Source organism: Stegostoma tigrinum, chromosome 41 (genome assembly GCF_030684315.1).
Source record: "Stegostoma tigrinum isolate sSteTig4 chromosome 41, sSteTig4.hap1, whole genome shotgun sequence".
NCBI classification, from domain to species: domain Eukaryota; kingdom Metazoa; phylum Chordata; class Chondrichthyes; order Orectolobiformes; family Stegostomatidae; genus Stegostoma; species Stegostoma tigrinum.
Window position 1 is genome coordinate 16,753,531 of NC_081394.1, and position 26,730 is coordinate 16,780,260.

At 42.7% G+C, this 26,730-nt stretch overlaps 1 protein-coding gene across 1 annotated transcript in view; it reads left to right on the forward strand.

Moving 5' to 3' along the window:
• Window positions 1–1,654: 1,654 nt before the first annotated feature.
• LOC125448584 (sialic acid-binding Ig-like lectin 10) overlaps window positions 1,655–26,730 on the forward strand; it is a 34,530-nt gene continuing 9,454 nt past the window's right edge. The window contains exons 1-6 of the mRNA XM_059641421.1: window positions 1,655–1,749; window positions 2,741–2,822; window positions 5,720–6,085; window positions 18,173–18,466; window positions 19,450–19,731; window positions 25,967–26,248. Coding sequence (XP_059497404.1) covers window positions 2,783–2,822; window positions 5,720–6,085; window positions 18,173–18,466; window positions 19,450–19,731; window positions 25,967–26,248 — 1,264 coding nt within the window. The 5' untranslated portion in view covers window positions 1,655–1,749; window positions 2,741–2,782. The remainder of the gene's footprint in view (window positions 1,750–2,740; window positions 2,823–5,719; window positions 6,086–18,172; window positions 18,467–19,449; window positions 19,732–25,966; window positions 26,249–26,730) is intronic.

A 26,730-nucleotide genomic window follows, 5' to 3' on the forward strand; every position in this document is an offset into this window, starting at 1 on the left:
CATGCACTTTGGGAGAAAATTCAGAAGTCTGAAGTGCAAAGCGACTTGCAAGTTCGAGTCTCGGATCCTCGCAAGGTAAACTTAAGCAAGGTAAATGTAAAAGCAGGGATGTACTACTGAGGCTTTATAAGGGTCTGATCAGGACACATTTAGGAGTATTGTGTGAAGTTTTGGGCCCCATATCTCAGAATGGATGTATTGGCCCTGGATCGGGTTCAGAGGAGGGTCATGAGAATGGCCCCAGGAATGGAAAGCTGAACATATGAAGAATGTTTGAGGACTCTGTCCCTCTACTCATTGGAGTTTAGATGGATTGGGGGACTCTGACTGAAACTTTCAGAATACTGAATAGACTGGACAAAGTGGATGTTGGGAAGATGCTTCCATTTGTAAGAGAGTCTAGGAACCAAGAGCACAGCCTTAGAGTAAAGGGAAGACCTTTTAGAATGGAGATAAGGAGAAACCTCTTCAGCCAGAGAGTGGTGAATCGATGGAATTCACTGCCACAGAAGGCTGTGGGGGCCAGGTCACTGAGTACATTTAAGACTGAGATAGATAGGTTCTTGATTATCAAGGGGATCAAGGGTTACAGGGAGGAAGTGGGAGAATGGGGTTGAGGAACATATCAGTCATGATTGAACGGCGGAGCAGACTCAGTGGGCCAAATGGCCTAACTTGTGCTCCTATGTCTTATGGTCTTATAGCTCTGACCAAAACAGGTTGCCTTGGCCGCACACGCCGCGCCCCCCCCCCCCCCCCACCCCCCACCCCGCCCTAGTTTGTCGGAAGTGGCAGGAATTCAAGGAGAAGTTGTTCAGGGTAACCAAGTTCTGTTAAGCGATGAGGGTGCCCACATTACTCTCAGTCTACTATTGTCTTCATTTTGTTGTTGTTCAGTTCAGCAAGAAAAATTTTTAAAAAGTGGACAGCAACTAAGGAATTACTGAGTAGGGCTTAAGTCCGAAGTGTCAGCATGCAGCTACTGGAATGATTAAGAAGTTCAATGAAATGCTGTCATTTAATTCGAGAGGAAGGGTCACCAGACCCTAGATGTTAACTCTGTTTTCTCCTCCATAGATGCTGCCAGGCCTACTTAGCTTTCCCAGCAACTTTGTTTTGTGTCCAGTCATTCTTTCAGGACAGAGATTGCGATTTTTTTCATCAGTAGGTTTTGTAGCTTTGGAATTCAGCCTCAGATGGCATTTGAGACAGGGTCATTGAATACTTTTCAGCAGAAGAAGATAGAATATAGTTAGACAAGGCAATTAAATGTTGTCGGGAATAGATGGGACTTTATAATTCAGCATATAAATGCATCGGCCATGTTCATATTGGATGGGAGAGCAGGATCAGGCGGCAGAACAGCCTGATTTTGCTGCTAGCTGACATAATTGTACAAGAATATTGGTTAGAGATTCTGTAAAAGGGTCTCCATCTCCTGATTTCCTATCTCAGAGTAAGGGAGAGAAGTCTAAAGCCCCAGAGCCAGTGTAGAAACTGCATGTGATCAGCAGCCTGGCTCTGAACAGAAACATCACAGAATTGGGTTTAAATGGTCAACTATTTGCAACGAAAGCAACATTTTGTGGAATTTCTCACCGGTTCCCCACTTCCTCATTCTGACACAAAGTCACACAACTGCACTTCATAATTAAATACACAGGGGACAACAGCAAAGGAAGATGCCATTCAGTACAAGCAGAGGGTCCCGGCAGTTACTCTCCAGATGAGCATTTGGACCAGTCGTGGGTAAGTAATGAAACAATTTTCTTTGAAGTGATTTGCGATATCATTGATGATGCTATGACTTCACAAATACAGATTGCAATGGTGGTGCCTTCAATAGATTTCTATTTATTACTGAGCTCTGGGTCTGTGACTCGAACAAAGACCAATTCTCAATCCTTATTAGACACAAACAGAATGAGGTCCACACACTTCTTCCAGCCTTTTAAACAGGACCAGGAGGTCCATTCAGCCTCTTGAGCCTGTTGCACACAGGATGAGACCAAATCAGATCCTCGAGCCTGTGATATCGAATAAGAGGCAGTCCATTCAGCCCCTCAGGTTTGCGACAGAGGAACAGGAGAAGGCCCATTCAACTCCATCAAACCATGTTAAATGCTGCCCAGGTCAGCACAGAGACAATATCACAGTCACATAGAGGGTTAACAGTTTGTTTGTAATGCCAGGAAATCTGCTGCTTTCTCACTTTGAACCAACTTCGCAATTGCACTCACAGCGACACTGAATATGTTAATTAAATGTCATGGTGTGAAGCATAGGAAGAGTCCATACAGATCAAGCAGAGTTTGTTGGCTCTTTCAGCCTCCTGCCAGCAGTTCGACAGGTCCAGGGCGAATAATATAACAACAGGAATCACTTCCACAATCTATTTTCTCTGTCCTTGACGTTGTGATGTTGTAAGGGCATATTCCAGTGATTGTTGCCTCCAAAGATTTCTGTTCACTGAGATCAGGCGGTGAGGCTCAAGTCACTCAAAATGAACATTTTTCTCCACCAACGGACAAGGCAAGAGCAGAGATAGGAGATTTGGCAGATGCTGAGATATTCAAATCATTCATTGCGATAGTTTATTGCAGACTTGTAACTCTCTGCTGAGCCCTATCATCCCACAGAGAGTCAAAATAGCCTGTGAGGACATTGTATCAAAGTTGTTCTAATCTCTTGAAAGATGTCGCATCAGAAGCGAGGTCTCATTAACTCTTTTCTCTTTCAGAGCTTGAGAAGGAGAAGCTGATGAAATATCTGGGAGAGGAAAATGATTGGGAAATCTTACTTCCTGCTGTCACTGCTCCAAGGTCAGACAGAGTTGTATTTGATTAAACTTTACAGAGACTTTCTTATTGTTCTCTGATGAGGACCCAATTCAGCAGTGAGTGAGTGTACACACTGACAACAAGTCCCGGTCACAGATCATCCTGTGCTTGCTGATATGCACTGGCACTCAATCTGACAACAGTGGTAAAGGAGCACAGAGATCTCACAATGCACATTGCAGATCTAGAGCAGGTAACAGAGGTAGATATTGAAGAGGTGAGATAGGGATGGGAAGTCATTGGGGATTATCAAAAAACTGCGGCTTTGTCAGCCAATTGAAGTCACTGAATCTGATCTGGTCTTGGGTGGTAAGCCTTGACAAAAATTAAAGACGTATGTTTACTTTCAAGTGAATTGAAAATTCAATTGAAATTTTCTGAAATTTATGCATTTTGTTGATTTTCATCACAATTGCCCATTAAGGCAAACCACATCTCCTAAAATAAGTAGCCAGTTTAGTATCTCACTTCCCGTTCATTCTTACTGCGCTAGAAACCTCAATAAGATAAACAATAGAGGAAGGAAGAAAATGTCAAACACTCAGTTCCATTTTTATCTTTGTTCTCAGCACATGCAGAGGTCAGGCTAGAGGCACTTTGCTCAAGTGTTCCAGAGTTTCCGCTAGAGTAGGGTCAGGGCTGAGCTTGGGGAGAAATCAGTCTCCAATGCTGCATCGGAATCAACAATACAGCAATGTAGAGCATGGACTAATTCGCTGATTTTCACACTTCAATTTACACCTTTTTGATTTTTTTCTTGTCCGTGATTACCAACCCCTTTGTTCAATGCGCTGGGTCTCTATGCCATCTGTTCCTCTGCACCTATGTCATTTTTTGTTTAAAAGTCCCTCTTTTCCAACACCTTTTAGTTCTGAACAGTCATTCCTGACTACTTTGTGAACTCTGATTTCCTCTCCACAAGGTTTCTCTGAATTTATCCAGCTTTCTCACAACCAGCTCAGATTTCCAGCATCTGCATTATTTTCCCTTCACTCTCCAGAAACACCATGAACAGTCAGTGTCAAGGTGACTGATTTAATTTTAGGCAGAAGCTTGAGGTGATAAATTTGGAGAGCAATCAGAGTTAATGTTTCGGGTCAAGTCACTGTTCCTCAGGTCCAAAAATGCTGCCAGTCCTGCTGAGCTTTAGCAGCAATTTCTGTTTTTGTTTCTGATTTACAGCATCCACATTTGTTCCATTCCTTGTTGAGGTGCTAAATGTTCCCTGGTAAATTCTCCATGGCATGGCATGACCAGATTCTGCTGGACAATGAAATGGGAACCTTTCTTCATGCGGGATAGATTGCGGTCCAAATTGAAAGTTACGTTTTTGAATCTGTTCTGATTGGTGCAAAATGAAATACTTCAAAAGCACAGCTGTCTTTTCAGCAATAACCAAGTTCCAACCAACAAACAACAATGAATACACGTTGGCAGGGAAAATGGGAAGGTCATTTGGGGCAGCACGGTGGCTCAGTGGTGAGCACTGCAGCCTCACAGCGTAAGGGACCCAGGTTCGATTCCAGCCTCGGGCGACTGTCTGTGTGGAGTTTGCACATTCTCCCCGTGTCTGCGTGGGTTTCCTCTGGGTGCTCCGGTTTCCTCCCACAGTCCAAAAATGTGCAGGCTAGATGGATTGGCCATGCTAAAATCCCCGTAGTGCTCAGGGGTGTAAGGGTTATAGGGGGATGGGTCTGGGTGGGATGCTCCACAGGGCGGTGTGGACTTGTTGGGCCGAAAGGTCTGTTTCCACACTGTAGGGAATCTAATCTAGTCACTTTTTGAGTGGAAGATGTGAGTCAGCTGGAGTTGTGGAACGCAGGGTTCATGTTGTTCAAATGCATTAATCATTAATTGCTGCTCCATGGATGTGCAAAGCCACACAGTAACAAAACAAACACAGCACTTTATTTCTGCAGGAGCACAATTGAAATGGAGAAACGTTTTGTTAAACTTGTATTGAATCCTGGTCAGACCACACTGCAGTACTGCATGCAATCCTGATCTGCACACTATGAAATGGAGCCAGCAGTATTTGAGAGGCTATGGGGAGATGAATACAGTGTATCTCAGAAATATATGGATCGATGCATTGGGAAAGGACTGACAGACTGATCTTTTCTTGCAGAAATGGAAGGCTGATGGGTAACCTTAACAATGCTGTAAAACTTCTGAAAGGTTTTGACACAGTGAGTTCATGAAGAATGCATTCTCTTGGGGAAGTACTGAGGTCTATTGATATAAGATAGACACAAGAAACCCAACTGTGAATTCAGGAGAACCCTCATAACTCAGCCTGAGGAGAATGTGGTAATCACTTCCATAGGAAGTTGTCAGGGTGAATCATGTCGATGTATTTAATGTGGGGACTGGATGTACACATGGGAGAGAAGGGAAGAGAGGGTTTCAATGTTGCTCAGGGATGAAGAAAAACAGGAGGCTCAGGTGCAGTGCAAACAGCAACATGGGCTAGTTGGGCTGAATGGCTTGTTTCTGTGTCCTGTATCCAACTTATTCCAATAGATTCATTTCTGTTCTTTATCCATCGTCTCTCTGGTCTGTCTTGTCATTGTTCTCATACCATTCTCTAAGTGAATTGCTGCTTCCTGAATCACATTAATTAACACAGTCCTTCTGCACAGCACCCTCGTGTTATAAATTAGTTTGGGAGTCTGTAATTACCACGAGCTAAGTTAGAATGAACTTGTCCACTCCTGTATCCAGAATTCCTCTCCATCTGTGTGATCCTGGGGATTCCCTGGTGTGTCCTGTAGATGGTCCTGACTGCAGCCACCACGCACCAGTGATGGAGGGAGTGGATATCGAGTCTAATGATCTACAGAATATTCAGTGCTAAATACTGATATTTCTCTCCCCAGCTGGACTGGCACAAAACTGGGAAGCCAAGACACCACGTGAGGTGACAGCACAGAAAGGTTCCTGTGCACAGATTCCATGTCATTATAGGTATCCTTCAAAACTGGTAGACCAACATCGAAATGGAATCTGGTTTAATAACAAGAAAGAAGTCACATCATCAATAGCCTTTCACTCCCAAGATCACAGTCAAGAGGCACCACATTTCCACCATCGGACCCGACTGTTTGGACGCCTGAAAGATGGAGACTGTTCTCTGATTATAAACAACATCGGGTGGGAAGATGCAGGACCTTATTTTTTCAGAGTAGAATTTGAGGGAGAGTATAAATTCAGCTACAGAAGCGTAACCCAGCTTCATGTTTCCGGTAAGTGATACACTCTTAATTGTTCAACAGTTCACATCCAACATTCAGTGAACAACTGTACAGCCTCGTGTTGGCTTCATGAGTCTTATGGGTGTGTTTCTTAGAGTCAGTACATTTCATGACTTGATTATCACTCTCCTCCACAAGCTCCTCCACCAGCTCCTAAATCTGGTTTTGATCTCATCAACATATTGCTTCACTTCCATTCATGACTTTCAACAGCTTTCTGAAATGTCACTCAAAAATTATTTGGTTGTTGTCAGCAGACTGTATGGTTTAAATAATGTGACAAACTGTTTCCCAACTAAAATACATTCTGTAATTAAACAATGCCTTCTTAATCCCAAACAAAAACATTCACGTGATAAACAGCATCCAATTTGACAGAGATCATCTTACTTGAAAGGCCAAAGGGGGATACAAAACACCCACAGGCTAAGCATCCATACTCAAAGGATAAAGTGTGTTTCATACTGATGATATTGAAATACTGTCCACCTTAGATTGATAGAATATCTTCAGACAGATAGAAAAGTAAGTTAGAGTTAGGTCTTTGATGAGAAGTAAGATTCCATGTATTCAGAGTTGCTGAAATACTCACGTTCCCACTGAGACAGGGATCTGTACACTTTCTCCTGATATAAAGTATCTTCTTATCTTTTCAGGAAAAAGGTTCTTGCCCTTTGCATACTTTCAGATCATTTCTCGAAGTTATACATACAGTCGTCCTGGAAATATAAGGAATCAACATCAGAATAGCGTTGCTAATCACCATCCGCACAGATATTCCATCTGTCACAACTAATGTTTGCCTAGCAATTCAAGCCATGAACCTTCTCAGCAGTCCCTCCTAAAATAACTACTTCTCTCCTTTCCAAATTTTCTTAACACTAATCAGATGAGTCAAAGCTCACATTAATGCTGAGCAATTCCCAAAAGTCACATAGCTCGTCAAAATTGGTCAATATTATCTGTGCTGGGCATAGAAATAATTGTTTATGCAGTTAAATGAGCAAACCCCACTGAATCCGATGGACATTTTGATTGTTAGATTTGTCTAAAAAATATCAGTGGATTATGGTCAGTGATTATGAGTGTTTCTTTAGAACATAGAACGTAGAAGAGTATGGCACAGTACAAGTCCTTCGGCTCACGATATTGTGCAGAACTTTTACCCGAAACCTAAGGTTTATCTAACCTCCACTGCTACCTTATACTACCATCCATATGCCTATCTAATAGCCACTTAAATGCTCTTAATGAGGCCGACTCCACTCTCCTCTCCGGCAATGCATTCCATGCCCCTACCACTCTCTGCGTAAAGAGCCTACCTCTGACTTCTCCCCGATATCTACCTCCTTTCACTTGAACACTATGTCCCCTCGTAAAAGCTACCTCTGCCCTAGGAAAAAGTCTCTGGCTGTCTACTCTATCTGTACCTCTGATCATTTTGTACACCTCTATCAAGTCACTTCTCATAAGGCCTTCCCTCCATTCCAGGCAACAACCTGGTAAATCTCCTCTGCACCTTTTCCAATGCTTCCACATCCTTCCTGTAATGAGGTGATCAGAACTGGACACAATACTCCAGATGTGGTTGAACCAGTCTTTTTTTATAGCTGGAACATAACTTCATGGCTCTAGAACTCAATCCCTCTTTTAATGAAAACTAACACACCATACGCCTTCTTAACAACTCTATCCACCTGGGTGGCAGCTCTCAGGGAACTGTGAACATGAACCCTAAGATCTCTCTGCTCCTCCACACTGCCAAGATTCTTTCTGTAAACCCTGTATTCTGTTTTTAAGTTTGTCCTTCCAAAATGAATCACCTCACGCTTTTTAGCCTTAAACTGCATCTGCCACTTCTCAGCCCAGCTCTGCAATCCTCCCTGGGCTGACCTATCCCCTCCCTAACTCCCCACCGACACTCACCTCCACTGGCTCCATCCCCACCCGTTTAACTTGTCTGTCTGCTCTCCACCTATCTTTTACTCGATCCATCTTTGATCTGCCTCACCCTCTCTCCCTATTTATTTCAGAACCCTCTCCCCATCCCCCTCTCTGATGAAGGGTCTAGGCCCGAAACGTCAGCTTTTGTGCTCCTAAAATGCTGCTTGGCCTGCCGTGTTCATCAAGCTCTACACTTTGGTGTCTCGGGTTCACCAGCATTTGCAGTTCCCATTATCTCTGCTTTCTATCAATGTCCCTTTGCAACAGAGTGCAGCCCTCCACACTGTCCTCAATGAGACCCACCTTTGTATCATCCGCGACCTTGCTAATCTGCCCTTCCACTCCTGCATCCAAATCATTTACAAAAATCACAAATAAAAGAGGACCCAGTACACCACTTATAACTGAGCACCATGTTGACAATTTTCCGTCCACTACCACCCTTTGTCTTCTACAGGTCAGCCAATTCTGAATCCAACCTGCCACATTTCCCCATCCCATGCCTCCTTACCTTCTGTATGAGCCTACCATTGGAACCTTCTCAAATGCCTTACTGAAATCCACGTATACCACATCCACTGCTCTACCTTTATGCATGTGTTTGGTCATCTCTTCAAAGAATTTAATAAGTTTTGTCAGACATGATCTACCTCTCACAAATCCATGCTGACTATCACTAATCAAACTGTGCCTTTCCAAGTCATCATAAATCCTGTCTCTCAGAGCCCTTTCCAATAATTTGCCCACCACTAACGTAAGACTGTAATTTCTGCGGTTATCCCTGTTCCCTTTTTTGAACAAGGGAATGACTTTTGCGTCTTTCCAATCTTCCGGAATTATGCCAGTGGACAGTAAGGGCGGAAAGATCAACGCCAAAGTCCCTCTGATCTTGTCCCTTGCTTCCCACAGAATCCTTGGATAAATCCCAACAGGTCCAGGGAACTAAACTATCTTCAACTCCCTCATAAATCCTAGCACATCTTCTTTACTAACATTAACCTCCTCTAGCCTACCTGCCTGTTTCACACTGTCCTCCTCGACAACTAGTTCCCTCTCAGTTGTGAATCCTGAAGAAAAGTAGTCATTAAGGACTTCTCCTATCTCTTTATGTTCTGCGCACAAATTCCCTTTACAATCTTTGATCAGCCCTACCCTTTCTCTGGTCATTCTCTTATTCCTCATGTACATGTAAAAAGCCTTGGAGTTTTCTTTGATCCTATCCGCCAAGGTTTTCTCATACCCCCCTTACAGCTCTCCTCAGTCCTTTCTTCAGTTCCTTCCTGGCTAACTTGTACCCTTCTAGAGCGTTTGATGTTCCTCTTTTCCTGAACCTTACATAAGCCTCCTTCTTCCTTTTAACCAGTCATTCAACTTCTCCAGTGAACCATGGCTCCCTCACTTGACCGCATCTTCTCTGCCTGTTTGGGACAAACATATCGAGCACATGCAGTGTGCATTCCTTAAACAATCTCCACATTTATGTGGTGCTCTCCCTTGACAGCATCTGTTCCCAGTTTATTTTACTCAGTTCTTGCCTAACTGAATTGTAATTACCCTTCCCCCAATTATAAACCATACCCTGCCGTATGTACCTACCCTTATCCATGACTGTCGTGAAAGAAACAGAGTTATGTCAAAATGTTCTCCTGCCAACAGGTCTAAAACTTGGCCCCATTTGTTGCCAAGCACCAAATCCAAAGTGACCTCTCCTCGTGTTGGTCTATCTACACACTGCATCAGGAATCCTTCTTGAACACAAGGGAGAAAATCTGCTCCATCTAAACTATTACAACTAAAATGTTTCCAATCAATATTTGGAAAGTTGAAGTCACCCATGACGACAAGCCTGTGACTTCTGCATCTTTCCAGTATCTGCCTCCCAATCCGCTCCTCTACTTCTCTGTAACAATTAGGGGATCTGTAAAACATTCCCCAACAAAGTGACTGCTCCTTTCTTGTTCCTGACCTCGACCCAAACTGACTCTGTAGACATATCATTCTCAAACTGCCTTTCAGTAGCTGCTATACTCACCTTGACTAGCAATGCCACTCTTCCACCTCTTTTTCTACCCTCCCTATTTCTTTTAAAGCATCTAAATCCCGGAACTTCCAACAACCATTCCTGTCCCTCATTTACCCAAGTTTCTGTAATGGCCATAACATCGTAGTTCCAAGTACCAACTCCTGCTCTGAGTTCATCTGCTCTATTTCTGATACTTCTAGCACTGAAATATACACATCTCAAACCATATCAGTGCCAGCAATTACGCTCCATCAACCGCATTTCTTTACAAACCACCTCACTCCCTGTTGTGTCTGTTAGAAGGCCAAATACCTCATCCTCTGAAATAGAAATCTGGTTCCCCACCCCCTGCCAATCTAGTTTAAACCACCCCATACACCTCTCGCAAACCTCCCTCCCAGGATATTTGTGCCCTTCTGGTTCAAGTGCAAACCCCCTTACTGTACAGGTCCCACCTTCCCCAGAATGTGCTCCAATTATCCACATAATTGAAACCCTACCTCCTACATCAGCCCTGTAGCCATGTGTTTAGCTGCACTCTCTCCCTATTTCTTACCTTGTTATCATGTGGCACTGGTGGTAATCCAGAGATAACTACCCTGTTTTCCTGGACTTCAGCTTCCCACCTCACCCCCTGTACTCTTTTTTTCACATTCTCAGCCCTTTTTCTCTCTATGTAATTGGTACTGATGTGTACCATTACTGCTGTTTGCTCACCCTCCCCCTTAAGGATCTTGAAGACATGACCCAAGACATCACAGACCCTTGCACCTGAGAGGCAACATTTCATCCGTTCTTTTCGTTCGCGTCCTCAGAACCGCCTGTCTGTGCCTCTTACTATTGAATCCCCCACTACAATTGCTGTCCTATTCTCCCCGCTTCCCTTCTGTGCCACAGGGTCAGGCTCAGTGGCAGACACCTGTCCGCTATGGCCTTCGCCTGGTAGTTCATCTTCCCCAGGTAGTATCCAAAATGGTGCACCTATTATTGAGGGGAATGGCCACAGGAGATCTCTGCACTACCTGCCTATTCCCTTTCCCCTTCCTGACAGTCACCCAGCTACCTTATTCCTGTGTCTTTGGTAAGACCCCCTCCCTGTAACTCCTCTCTATCACCTACTTCGCCTCCCGAATGATCCAGAGTTCATCCAGCTCCAGCTCCTGTTCCCTGGCATGGTTTTTGAGGAGCTGGAGTTGGATACACTTCTCGCAGGTGAAGCCAGAGGGGTCACCTTTACCTCCCACATATTGCAAGAGGAGCATGCTACTGCAACTAGCTTCCATTCCCTCTACTCGAGATTTCCAGAAGAAGAATTTCAAAAAGGGTCTCCTTACTGAGCCTCCACACAATTTCTTGTGGTTAGAGGAGGAGGAGGACGGGTGGGAGACACGACATGTGTCATGTTTCAGGTTTAGCCAATGCCCAAATTTATCTGTTCCTTCCTGGCTCACGTTCTCTCTACATACCTGCCACTGAAAACAAGAAGGCCGCTTGGTGCACGAGGTAAGTTTTTATACTTTGTGGTAATGGTGGACATAAACTTTGACATGTTTAATAGCCAGTAAAAGACAGGATTTTCTTTTTCTACTTTTCTGAAAAGTGTGCTCTAATGGCTTTCTTACGTTCAGCTATCATTCTGCAACAAATCTGCACTCAACTGTAAGTCACAAGCACCATTCCCCAGTATAAATGATGGCCACCTTAAGTGGCTGGAGGTCAGACCTACAAAGGAGCACCAATTCTGGGAGCTAGGCTGCTTCTGGGAAAAAAAAAGTCTCAGGATGACACTACATGGGAGACACCAGTGAATTGTTTGTTCTTAAGCTGCTGTTTGGGCCAATGTTTCAACACCAGTTCATGCTAAAAAGTGTAAATTTGTAAGCTGTGCATTTTGCAGGTGCTGCTGGGAAAGGTTTATACTCACTGAGCTGAGGAGTTGGGACTAGGAGAGAATATGAAATAGTAAACCCTGTGTGCATAAATACTAGGAAAGGCAGATGGCTCTAAAATATAAATTACTTAATAAATAAGTGAAGTCAGATTGAGGGAGAACATTTGGAATTGTGAAGCATGGTTACACTGGATGTATGTGAATGCATGGAGTATAGTTTATAAAACCAGGGAGTTACAGACATGGTTTGCATGTGGGATCATGATGCTCCAGCAATAATGCACAGCTTGTCCAAGGAAAGACATATCTAAAGATTCAGTGTCACCGCTTACAAAGTTTTCAGCAAAAATAGGAAAGAAAATAAGAAGGTGGAGGGGTGATATGTTTGTTTCAGGAGAGCATTGCAGGACTGGAGAAGGATGAGCTTTCAATGGGTTCCATGACAGAATCACATCGACTGGAGCTCAGGAACAAGAAAGATGTCATTCTGTCACTCCATGTGATACACAGGCTACCAGCTACTGGGAAGGATATAGAGGAATAAAACTCTGAGGCAGTTATAGAGAGTTAGAAATGGCATACAGTATTTATAAAGGGGGACTTTAATTATCTCTGTGTAGACTGTGATCATAGCAATGAAAATGGGCAGTGAGGAATAAGTGCTCATAGATTGTTCTCAGAACAATTCCCTACAGCAGTATGTGTCCAGTCCAACAAGCAAGGGGTCACTGCTGGACCTGCTTCTTCGGTATGAGGTGTCCAAGGAGGCAGAGTGACCATGTGGGAGCATTTAAGGGACAGTGATCATTTTATCATCAGATTTAGGATGGAAGTGTGTCAGTGAGATAGATTAGTCAAGAGGAAGAAAAATCAACTGGTGGAGCGCAGGCTTCAATGGGACTGTAATGATGTTGTTACTTTAAAAAGGCGATTTTATCCGAGATTATTTTTCGAAGAGAGACTGTGAATGCAGAGCTGCCAAAGTGGCTACACAAGACATCTTAATTCAATAATTTATGAAGCCTTTAGGTTTGTTTTTAACACAGTTGTAACAATCAAAGAGTACTGGTTATTTCTCATAGATCAGGCTTTCTGATTTGTTTCAACTGTAGCAGAGAGAAGCTCTTTGGGTCCCAGAAGAGTTGGAGCTTCAGTTAAATGATTTCTAGTTGCTACATTTTTTGAAATCTCTCTTGATGTTGTTTCCTCCTGGAATGGAGAATTACATGCAAGAATCTGTGTCTGAATTTATCTTTCTGCCATGGGATATGTTTATGGGATGTTACTATGTTTGAGCAGTTAAGTCATAATAGGTACTGTTTCTGTTATTCATTTAAGTTTTCTAAGAGTTAAGTTATTCTAATTTCCTTTTTCTTTTGTTCGTATTTTAAGTACAGCCTTTAAATAAGTTGTGTTCTGCTTTAAATCGAACAATTTGTCCAGTCACGTCACATCTGGAACACACAATTCGCATGTATCTTTAAAAACAGAATAAGTTAGGGTTCAGGTTACCTTCTTGAGATATTTTGAGGTGTTCTTATCTGGTCTATAATAAATTGGTAGCTCTTGTCGGGAAAACATTTTATAATTCCAATTTTGGATTTCAGATTGTTGTATTTAAAGGCGGTGAGTGGTAAGTTTTAGTGTCTTTTGTTTCGGGTGTTGAATTCGATTGGTTTAAATAGGACATGCTGTGTGCAGCAATGTCTTTTCCAGTCAGTAAGAGTTTTCTGCAGGTGGAAGAAAAGACTTTGGTATTTTTACAAAAATTGAGCAAGGCAAAGCTGTTGGAATTGGCCGACAAGGTGGCATTGGAATTACCTTAATCTGTGAGAAAGCGGGAGGTAATTACTGCAATAGCTTGACATTTAAATTTGCTGGAAATCCCATCAGAATCTTTGGAATGTCTAGATTTCTATTATAGATGAAGCAGCTTGAACATGAAAAAGAAAGGAAACAGTTTGAATTACGATTTAAAGCAGAGGACAAAGAAAAGGAGATTAAGATCCTAGCAGAGTAAAAGGGAGAAATAGGGGGAAGTAAAGCTGAAAGAGAGAGAGTTTGAAATTCAGAAGTTGCCAACTAGAGAGGAAAATTGAATTGAAACAACAGAGGTGAAGGTAGAAGGAGGCTGAGCGAGGAGAACAGCAATGAAGAGCGAACCCACCGTAACAAAGGCCTGGTGGGGATCTACTTAAATATGTCCAAGCATTGCCTAAATTTGATGATAAGAATGTAGAAGCCCTTCTCATTTCATTTGTGAAAGTGGCTAAATAAGTGCAGTGGTTGATGACCATGTGGGTTTTGTTGATCCAAACAAAGGTGGTTAATAGAGCAAGTGAGGCATTTGCATCACTATCAGAGAAGATATCTGGTGAGTATGAGGAGGTGAAAAAAAGCCATCTCAAGTCCATATGAGCAAGTGCCAGAAGCCTACAGACAACATTTCAGGAATCTAAGGAGGGATCTGGTCAAACCTGCATTGAGTGTGAAATGATCAAACAAAGTAATTTTGATAGGTGGATGAGGGCATTGAAAATCAATCAAGCAAATGATGCTCTAAGAGAGATGATTATTTTGGAGGAGTTCAAAAATTCAATTCCTGAAGTAGTGAACACTCAAATGGAAAAGCAGAGAGTTAAAACAGCAAGATTAGCAATGAGGAAGTTCTCAAAAATTGGGCCAAATTATTAAGTTACTTTCCAGAGGAAAATTGAAATGGCCAGAAAGAGTTATTACTATCACATGTGGGAACAAGCTATACTAGTTTAATTATGCATGATGCAGGTATAGGAAATGCTGTTCCAATTAAGCAACATCCTTGTAGTCTTAACCCTCTAAAGTTGGCACAGTTCAAAAACACTTTGAACGCATTCTCAAAGACAACATAATCAATGTGGTTTGCAGCGACTGGAGTTCATCCATAGTAATGATGCCAAAACCAGATGGTGCCCAATGATTATGAGCGGACGATTGCCAAGTCAATGCAGTTACAAAGTCTGGTTCATAGGCCATTTCACATTTAGAAGACTGTATTGAGAAGTTAGGACAAGCAAATTATATTTCTAAGTTGGACTTAGACAAAGTATACTGGCAAGTGCCTCTATCCAAAAGAGTGAAGATAATTTCAGCTTTCATATCACCAAATATACAAACTTAAAATCATGCCGTTTGTTATGAAAGATGTACCAGCCACATTTCAAAGACTAACCAATAAAGTCATCTCTGGATTAACAAATCCTGTGGTATACTTCAATGACTGCGTGATTTTTAGCCACACATGGAAGGAACATTTGCAGTATTTATCAGAATTATTTGATCAACTTTGGGAGGCAGGCTCGGTGATAAACCTGCCTCAAGGAATGTGAAAACAAAGTCTATTAGGAAGTTTTCCATGCCATCCATGAAGAGAGTAACACTGCGATTGCTGAAATTGAGTGGGTTTTATTGGCATTCTTCCCCAGTTTTAGCAATGTGGTTACTCCACTGACTGACTCATTGACGAAGTGCAGAAAACTACAGTGGACTATTGACTGTCAGAAAGCATTTGACAGCCTGAAGGCTGTGTTAACCATGGCCCCAGTACTAACTATACCTAATTATTCAAAATCATTCAAGGTGGCTATTGTTGCGAATGATGCGACTATTGGTGCTGTACTCTTACAAAAAGACAACAAGAAGATAGAAAGACCTATCAGTATTTGTCCAGAAAATTAAATGCTTATCAACAGAAATATTCCGAGATTGAGAAGGAAACCTTGAGCTTGATGTTGGTGTTAAAACATTTCAACATTTATGTTACCAGTAATGTGCCTGAAGCAATTGTCTATACTGACTGTAACCTATTAAAGGTTTTGGAGAAATTTGACAAAAATTCCAGGCTGTTTAAATGGAGTTAATTATTGCAGTTATTCAATTTGAAAATTATACATGTGGCAGGATAAGAAAAAGTAATTGCTGACTGTTGTTATGACTTGGATGTAGAAAGATGGAGGTGCTTGTTGATGGGAGTAAATGGAATGAAATAGAAAGTAGTAGTGAATGTTTGCATGCTTAGAGTCAATATAGTGTATATGTATTTTAGCATATTAATAGAGTAATACACAGGATTTTAAAATGAAGCCATGTTGTATATTGATGGTTCATTGTTTTAAGGTCAGGGAGGAAGTATGACGATACTTGAAAAGGTTATTTTATCCTATGTTATTTTTGAAGAGGGATTGTAAAATGAGAGGTAAGAATGTGACCACTCGATATGGCTTCAGTCAATACTTTAAGAGGCCTTGAGATTTTTACGAAAAATGTTGTAACAAAGGAAAGGAAGTGGCCAATTCTCAGATCAAACTTTCCAGGTTTTTTTAGCTGTCACAGTCAGAAATTGTGTCCCAGAAGAGTTAAAGCTTCTGTAAAATTATTCCAAATTGCTACATTCTCTGAAATCTCTCTTGATGTTGTTTCTTCCTGGATTGGAGAATTGCATGTCATAATCTGTGTCTGAATTTAACTTTTTGCCAAGGGGTGTATTCATGGGAGTGGGTGATGGAGTTGCCACATTGGAAGAATTAATTCATAATAATTACTGTATGTATTATTTGGTTGCGCTTTCCAATGGTGAAGTTATTCTAAATTCTTCATTCTTCAGTCTTTTGTTTGTATTTTAACTGTAGCATTTAATAAATTGTGTTCTGATTAAAATTGAGTAGCTTGGCCATTGCATCACATCTGGAACATACACTTCACATCTATGCTTAAAATCAGAAAATGTTAGGGCCCAGGCTACCTTGTTAATACGTGTTGAGGGAGCCTGGTCTGGTCCCTAACAAGGTCAAGGATACTGCAAGGCTATGGCCCTGACTGGATCTGCAGACTAACAGAAGGAACATGAGCTGAATAATGGGCTACCTTTAAACAGGAGATGACTTGACCTGAGTAAAAGAATATTCCCTCAAGAGGGAAAGGTAGACAAATCCTAATCTCTCTGAAAGACAAAGAGTTCAAAATAAAGTAAGAAGAACAAGGGTTTTGTCTCGGTGAAACTCAACATGCCTGGCAGTATGCATGGTGAGAAAGCAGATTAATATTTTGAGTTTTCACAACCAGTTCACTTTCAAAATTTGAAAATGAGATAATACTTGTGAGAATTGAAAGGAGAACAGTGTAGATATTGAAAAGGACATTGGAAGGGTGATGGAGTGGGTGCAAAGGTGGCAGATTCATTTCAACACAGAGAGGATGAGGTGGCAAACACTTAGTACAAAGAACACACATAAAAACTGAAGGAACAGTGAAGAACAAATGTAATTATCAAAAGGCTGAGCAGGAGCAAAGAGACCACAGCATGTATGTGCATAAGATATTAAAGGGGACAGGACAGGTAGAGAGAGCCGTTAATAAAGCATATACTATTATAGGCTTCATTAACAGGGCTCCATTAAAGGGCAAGCAGGTTATGATGAAGTCATAAAGACACAGTGTTTACACATCAGCAGGAGTATCGTGTGTAGTTCTGGATCCCGCACTGCTGGAAATATGTGAATACAATGAGACGATGTGGGAGTGGTTTATGAGAATGATTCCAGGTACGAGAAACTTAAGTTATGAGGACAGATTGGAAAACTTGTGGCTGCTTTCATTTGAGAGAAAAAGGCTAAGGGGAGATTTGGGCACAGCAGATAGTGAGAACTGGTCATGGTCATTAAAGAATCAAAAACTATAGTTCACAGTTTTCCAATGTTTTGCAAAAGAAATGAACGTGCAATGAAAAAAACCATTTTTTTCACATAGAGTGTGGTTTGGTCTGGAATGCGCCATCCGAAAGGGTGGTGGGGTCAGGGTTAAATTGAAGCATTCATGTGGAAACTGGATTGTTATTTAAGCAGAAACAGTGCACAGAGTGATGGGGAAAAAGCAGAAGTTTGGTTGTAGGTCAAAATGCTCGCAGGGCCAGTGCAGACAGCTTCAGTCAAATAGATCTGTTTATTTAAAACCAAAGGTCCCGAAGGGAGTTGATTAGCCATTTTGGTGACAAAAGTATTTTTGTTTCATGCTGTGACCCAGAGAGGTGGGATTACATATCGGGTGCACTCCTCCAGCCCCAAAGCTAGCCCTCAGTAAATCTGGTCATCTGGGTAAACATTCTTTCCCATGCAGGACGAGGTTTCTATTTGAGTTGATGTTCCACATTACATTTATCTAAAAACGTCCATTCTGTGTGTGATAGATTTCACAGATAAACCCATGATATCTCCGGTGGAAATTATTGCAGGGAAGCGTGTGAACCTGAGCTGCACCTTCAACACAACATGCAATGGAACAGCTCCTGCCTTAACCTGGGACACTCCCACTGCAGTACCCGGATCAGTGTCAAACACTGTAACTCAGCGTGGTGTCACTCTGACCTATACTTCTGTTCTGAGCCTGACACCATCACTCAGACACCACGGACAAACTCTCACCTGCAGAGTGCGTTATCCAACTGTTTCATCAAAGCAGACCTTCGTACTGACAGTGCAATGTAAGTATAGACATCCTTCATTCAACTTTCCATAGGCCGTGTTGTGTGCAGCAAGATCCCACAATTCCCAATATACTGCACACCAGGGCTCCATTGAGCAATTTCAGACTGAAACAGCAGAGACAGTTTTGACATATTAAAAATGGCAGTGTTACACTCCCTTAGTACCGATATTCAGATTGTGAGGCTTTCTTTCTGCACTGACTCTTCAATATGCAACATCCTGTCAATGACTGGCCATCCATCAGTGTGGCACTCCTCAGCACTGACTCTCTGACTGTATGGCAGTCCCTCAGTACTGACCGTCTCACAGTACAGCCCTCTCTCAATACTGACCCTCCGGCAGCACATCTCACCACCAGTACTGACTCTTTCCTAGTGAAGTTTTCGGGGTTTGAGGGCTTGTGCTACAAGGACAGGCTTAGTAGTCTGGGACTGTTTTCCCTGGCACATCAGAGACTGAGAGGTGACCTTACAGAGGTCTATAAAATCATGAGAGGCATGGATAGGGTGAATTGCCAAGGGCCTTTTCCCAGGGGAGGAAAGTCCAAAGCTGGTGGGTAAGGGCTTACAGCGCGAGGGGAAAGATTTGAAAGGGACCAAAGGGCCAACTTTTTCATGCAGGGCATGGTACATGTACGGAATGGCTGCCAGAAGAAGTGGTGGAGGCTGGTATAATTATCACATTTAAATGGCATCTGGATGGGAATCGGAATAGGAAGGCATTAGAGGAATACAAATGTTGGCAAACAGGATTAGATGAACCAAAGATATGTGTTCAACATGGATAACTTGGGCAGAAGGGCCTATTTCCAAGTTGTACAACTCTATCAGCCACTTTCTTCACTCCGAACAGAAGTATCTGCCTCAGTTGTGTTATATGTGCAGAAGGAAACTCCATTGATATGTCGCCCTTCATATTATCAAGGTCTGTCAACATGTTTCACAGTCACTGTGATTAACTGATCATTGTTTGTTTTTAGATCCACCACAGAATCTCTCAATTACCTCCATTGATGGGATTAAAGATTCAACAATAAATATAATGGAGGGGAAAGCTGTGGTGATTATCTGCTCTGTTGAGAGCTTCCCAGCTTCTAACCTGATCTGGGGACATCTTAATGCCACAATGAACAGAACAAGTTCCAACAATGAGCTGTGGTTGAAGATTTCTCACGTTACGTACAGGGATTCGGGAGATTATCGGTGTGTGGCAAAGAATGAACATGGAACAGTAGAGGGCTCCATAACCATCACCGTGGAATGTGAGTGCGCACAAATTTCAACATCTCTCGGGTACACACAGAATACACATGTACACGCACACATTACCAGCTTTCATTCAGTGTTAAAGAAATGCAAACCCCAAAACTCCAGAGTACCAAAACACTGTTTAACAAGCAGAGCCCTGCATGGACAGTTGCACATTTTTCTGTTCTATATCATTGCATCCATTTGTACTGTGTACAACAGCAATCCGAGAATATTGTAACATTCAGGGAGCATGGCATTCCATTAGTTGCCGCTGTCAACCATACATCGGTGCAAGCTTGCTCATTGCCAAGTTCACAATAGATCACTCAGATTAGTCCCAAGGGTCCAGTTACTTTGAGTGTGAGTCAGTTAGACAGTTAGAGCATGCCAAAGAGAAAGGGTGACAGGGACAATGACAAAGAGACTGAGAGTGAGAGAGAGAGAAAATTAACAAGCTTTATGCAGGACCAGATTTGTTCAAGCTGTTGCTCAAAAGCAAACTGAAGGCCACTTTTTCCATTGGCTTGCAGCACAGGAAGCAGTTGTTTGATTGTTCCATGCAGTTGGGACTCAGGTCAGGTCCTGGGGACCAGTTGTTGCAGCTTATGTGCTGTAGTTGGGACCCAGGAGTAGTCCAGGGAGCCAGAAGGTGTCACTAATGGTTGGAGTTAGGACTCAGAAAAAAAACCTGGAAATGACTGGGGCCTCAGAACAAAGACATTAATAAGTCAGAAAGAGATTAATCAAAATTCCACTTGAATATTTCATGAGATGTGATGAGCCACAGCATCACCAAAATTAGGATTTTGCTGCAAAATCTTTGGGATCTGACTTCACCTCATTTTTCATTTAATTCGCTCTTCAGAGTCCTTAATCACAGATGCCAGTTGCTCTTACTGAACTTGTTTTAATTCTGGATGTTTGAATATATGTGGTACATACATTGGCGAGTTATAGTCTTGTGTCACCTTTCTATTTTAATCTTATTTCTGATTATTCAAAACCATTGAATCAGGTGTTTTTATTCTCTTAGCAAGTATCTGACTGATCAAAAGATGCCTCCTTTCTGAAAGAAACTGACTGGTCAGCAGGCAGATGTTGACCTGGTCTGGACTGGACACATACCATGTAACTTAATAATCCAAAGATCAAATATTGACCAATGGCTGACATGTGCCTGGGGACATACTGAGGAGATGAAAGTGGCTTTCTTTCCCTCAAGATGGACAGCAGCTTCAGTGGCAAGGGAATAGAATGATGGTTGACACAAGTAACATCCATTAGAAACATGACATGGAAATTGGCATGGGGGAAAGTGAATGGAAATTAATTTCCATTCATTTGTGGGATGTGGGTGTTGCTGGCTGGCCAGCATTTCTTGCCTATCCCTAGTTGCCCTTGAGAAGGTGGCAGTGAGCTGCCTTCTTAAACTGCTGCAGTCATCCTACTGTGGATTGACCCAACAATACTATCAGGGAGAGAATTCCAGCGACAGTGAAGGAACAGAGATATATTTCCAAATCAGGATGGTGAGTGATTTGGAGGGGAAATTGGAGGAGGTGGTGTTCCCATATGTCTGATGCCCTTGTCCTTCTAGATGGAAGTGGCCAGGGGTTTGGATGGTGCTGTCTGAGGATATTTGGCGACTTTCTGCAGTGCATATTACAGATAGTACATACTGCTGCTACTGAGCGTCAGTGGTGGAGGGAGTGGGATGTTTGTAGATGGCCAATCAAGCAGGCTGCTTTTTCCTGGATTGTGTCAGCTTCCTGATTGTCGTTGGAACTGCACTCATCCAGGAACGGGGGAGTATTCCATCACACTCCTGACTTGTACCTTGAAGATGGTGGACAGGCTTTCAGGAGTAAAGAGTTAAGTTACTCACAGTAGTATTCTTAGTTTCTGGCCTGCTCCTGTAGGCCCTGTGATAATGTGGTGAGTCCAGTTGAGTTTCTGGTCAATGGTAACCCCCAGGATGTTGATAGTGGGAAATTCAGTGATGGTAACACCACTTAACATCAAGCGACGGTGGTTAGCTTGTCTCTTATTGGTGATGGTCATAGTCTGGCATTTGTGTGGTGCAAATGTCACTTCCCACTTGTCAGCCAAGATTGCTCAGGTATTGTTCCATGTTAACACGGATTGCTTCAGCCTCTCAGGAATCACGAATGGTTCTGAACATTGTGCAATCATTTGCGAATATTCTCACTTCTGACCTTATGATAGAGTGAAGGTCTTTGTTGAAGATGATTGGGCCTAGGACACTACCCTGAGGAACTCCTGCAGAAATGTCCTGGAGCTGAGATGATTGACCTCCAACAAGCACTGTGCCAGGGATGGCTCCAACCACTAAAGATTTTGCCCCTTGGTATCAATTAATTCTAACTTTGCGACAGCTACTTGATGCCACACTATGTTGAATGCAGCCTTTATATGAACGGCGGTCACTTTCACCTCACCTCTGGAATTCAGCTGTTTGTCAATGTTTGAACCAAAGCTGTAATGAGGTGAAGAACTGATTCCCAGGCAGAACCCAAACCAGGCATCATTGAACAGGTTATTTCTGAGCAGGTGCAGTTTGATAGCACTATTGGTGACACCTCCCATCACTTTACTGATGATTGTGAGTAGATTGATGGGCAATAATTGGCCAGATTGGATTTGTCCTGCTTTTTGTGTACAGGACACACTTCAGCAACTTTCCACATTGCCGGGTAGATACCAGTGTTGTAACTGTCCTGGAATAGGTTGGCGAGGGGAGCGGCAAGTTCTGGAGTAAATGCCTTCAGTACTATTGCCTGTAGATTTTGCAATATCAAGTGTCTCCAACTGTTTCCTGGTATCACGTGGAGTGAATTGGATTGGCTAAAGCCTGGTATCTGTAATGCTAGGGACCACTGGAGGTGGCCAAGATGGATCATGCACTTCTAGCTGAAGATTGCTGGAAAGGCTTCAGCCGTATCTTTTGCACTGATATAGTGGGCTCTTCAATCATGGGGATGAGGCTATTTGTGGAGCCTTCTCCTCTTCCAGTGAGTTGTTTAATGTGTCCACTGCTATTCACAACAGGATGTAGCAGGACTGCAGACCTTAGATCTGATCTGTTGGTTGTGAGCTCATGTAGCTGTGTCTATCACTTGCTGCTTTCGCTGTTTGGTGGCTTTACTAGGTTGATGCCTCATCTTCAGTTATCCCTGGTGCTGCTCGTGGCATGTCAGCCTGCACTTTCCATTGAACCAGGGTCAGTCCCCTGGCTTGATGGCAATAATTGAGTTGAAGATATGCTTGGCCGTGAGGTTACAGATTGTGCTGGAGTACAATTCTGCTGCTGTTATGGCCCACAGTGCCTCATGGATACCCAGTCTTGAGTTGTTAGATCTGTGCGAAGTCTGTCCCATTCAGCACAGTAATAGTGTCAACACACTCAATGGAAGGTGTTTTCAATGTGAAGGCGGATCTTCATCTTTACAATGACTGTGCAATGGTCACTCTTATTGATCCCATGGACAGATGCAACTGCAGCTGGCAGATTAGTAAGGATAAGGTCAAGTGTGATTTTCTTCTTGTTGGTTCCCTCACCATCTGCCGCTGACCCAGTATAGCAGCTCTGTCCTTTAAGACCAGACCAGCTTGATCGGTAGTACTGCTGCTGAGCCACTCATGTTGCTGGACATTGAAATCCCCCACCCAGAGTACATTTTGTGCCCTTGCCATCCCTAGTGCTTCCTCTAAGTGTTGTCAAGGTTGAGATGTACTGATTTATCAACTGAGGGAGGATGGTGAGTGGTAATCAGCTGGAGGTTTCCTTACACATCTTTAACTTGAAGCTGCCACCTCTGCTGGGCCTGTCTTGCCCATGGGACAGGAACAGCCGGGGATGGTGATGTTGATGTCTGGGACATTGTCTGTAAGGTATAATTCTGTACTGATCATTTTGTCAGGCTGTTGTTTACTAGTCTGTGAGACAGTTCTCCTAATTTTGACACTGTCCCCCAGATGTCAGTGATAAGGACTTTGCAAGGTAGACAGGTCTGTTTCTGCCGTTGCCTTTTCTGGTGCCTAGATTAATGCCAGGAGATCCGCCTCATTTCTTTGAGACTTCGTAGCGATTACACCTGAGTGCCTTGCTTTCACGGGACAGTTGAGAGTCAACGACATTGCTGTGTGTTTGGAGTCACATGTAAACCAGGCCAGGTTAGTGTAGCAGATTTCCTCACCTGAAGGACATTAGTGAACCAGATGGGATTTTATGACAATCAGCAATGATTTCAAGGTGGCCAAGGACTGTAAATTCCAGACTTTTTTTCATGCAAATTCTACCATCTGCCGTGGTGAGATTTGAACTTGGGTCCCCAGAATATCAGTTGGTTTCTGGATTAATAGTCAAGCGATAATACTATTAGGCCATTGCCTACCTGGAGAGTCATCAAACGCTTTAAAATCAGTGTCGGTTCTTGCTGTGCACTGTTCTGTTACAATGTTATCTTCCTTTGTTTTTAGATGCTCCACGGAATCTCTCAATTACTTCTCCTCATATAATTAAAGACTCATCAATCAATATAAATGAGGGGAATTGTGCAGTGATAATCTGCTCTGTTGAGAGCCTCCCAGCTTCTGACCTAATGTGGAGACATCTGAATGTCAGAATGAACAAAACAAGTTCTAACAATGAGCTGTATTTGGAGATTCCTCACATTACATACAGGGAGACTGGAGACTACCAATGTGTGGCAAAGAATGAACATGGAACAGTAAAGGGCTCCATCACCATTACTGTAGAACGTGACTCTACACAGTCATCAACACCTACTTTTGAAGGCAAACAATCAAAAATTGTGTTACATGTTAATACCAATGACAAAGATAGGAAAAAGGAATGTGGTCCTGCAAGTACAAACTGTGGAGCTAGGGAGTAGTTTATAAAAGAGCTCTTCACAGTTACTAATCTCTGGATTGCTTCCAGTGGCACGTGCTCATGAGTACAGAAATACAAGGTTCCTCCATTTGAATAAATGGCTGAAGAGATGGTGCTGGAGGTAGGGCTTTTGATTTCTGAGACATTGGAACCCTCTTAGGGGGCAACAAGAGACGGGTTGCACCTGAACTGGAATGGAACCTGCATTCTGGTTGGGGGTGCGGTGTTGTTTGTACTGTTAGGAAAGAGCAGGAGGCTGGTCTCTTGGATGATTGGCTCAGCACATTGAGATGCACAGCCAAAATTTGAGTATTGTATAGAGTTCTGGAATCCATATTATATGGGGGAAGTGATTTGCGTGGAGAGGGTACAGAGGAGATCTACTTGGATGTTGCCTGTGCTGGAGAATTTTGGATGTGAAGAGTGATTGAATAGACTGGGTTTGTTTTCCTTGGAGGAAGGGAGATTGAGGGTGTATGTGACTGAAAAGTTTAAATTCACTGTGGAAATAGATGGTGTAGACATGAAGAGACTTTTCCATTTTTTGTAATGACCAGGGGTATGTTTTTAAGATAGGAGGCAGGAAGTTTACATGGGATATAAAAAAATTTCTTCACCCAGAGGGATTAGGGAATTGGGAATTCACAACCTGATAGGGTGATAGAGGCAGAAACCCTCAAAACGTTTACATGTTTAGATGTCCACTGGCATTATAAAGGCACACAAGGCTGTCAGCTCAGAGCTAGTAAAAGGAAATAAATTGTTAGGTGCTCATTTTTGACCAGTATAGACAGGTTGGGCTGAAGGGCCTTTTTTCATTTTGTAGATCTCTAAGACTGTGACTTTGCCTCTTGCTCATATATACACAACAGGACACACATCCCTAAAAACTAGTGCACATTTGCAAATACGTATCCTTTGGCAGTGCTGCACTGGCATGTTCAGTATTAGTAATGAGTCAATATTGAGGGCACAGGCATGTTTGAACAGTCGTATTAAAAATGGCAATATTAATAGCATGGCACTGTCTCTGCGCTGGACCCCAATAGTGCAGTTATCCTCCAGTGCTGGACCCCTGACAGTGCGGCCAATCTCAGTGCCAGCCACCCAACAGTGTGCCACTCCCTCAGTACTGATGGTCCAATCGGGCAATAATTCCCGTGTTGATTCTCTGACAGACAAAAGCTCCCTCAGTACTGAATTGAAGTGTCTGCTTCTGTTACATGATGTACGAAGAAGGAAGAAAACACTGTTGTCTTAACTTTCACATTGTCGGGGTCTGGAAAATGCTGCGCTGTCAAAGTAATGAACTAATCATTGTTTGCTTTTAGACCCACCACAGAATCTTTCAATTTCTTCCCTTGATTGGATTCAAGATTCATCAATCAATATAATTGAGGGGAAAGCTGCAGTAATGATCTGCTCTGTCAACAGCTTCCCAGCTTCTAATCTGACATGGAGACATCTTAATGCCACAATGAACAGAACAAATTCCGACAATGTGCTGTGGTTGGAGATTCCTCACGTTACATACAGGGAGACTGGAGACTATCAGTGTATGGCAGAGAATGACCATGGAGCAGTGGAGGGCTCCATAACTATTGCTGTGCAATGTGAGTTTATACAGACTTCAACATCTCTCAGGTGTACACACACAAGAACACAGCACACCCACACACACACAAGCCTTCAGACTGTGTTGAAGGAAATTAATGATGCAAATTCCAGACACCCATACAACAAACAGCATCTGCACAGATCTGTCCCAGGGATTTTTTTTTAATGGACCATTTGTCCTGAATACGACAACAATCAGACAATATATCAACTTTCAGGGATCCTGACATTGCGTTGATTTCTGCTGTCAAACATGCCTTAGTACAAGCATGCCGCTTGTTCCCAAGTTTTCAAATTGTCACTGTGTTTGATCCAAGGATTCAGAGTCAGTTTGAGCTTGAGACAATTCAATAGAATGAAGAAAGGAAAGAGACAGAAACAAAGAGAGTGAGTGAGAATGTGTGTGCGTGAGGGGGAGGGAGACAGAGAGGGAGAAAAGAATATGCTCAAATCCAATAATGAGCAGTTGTTGATTCCT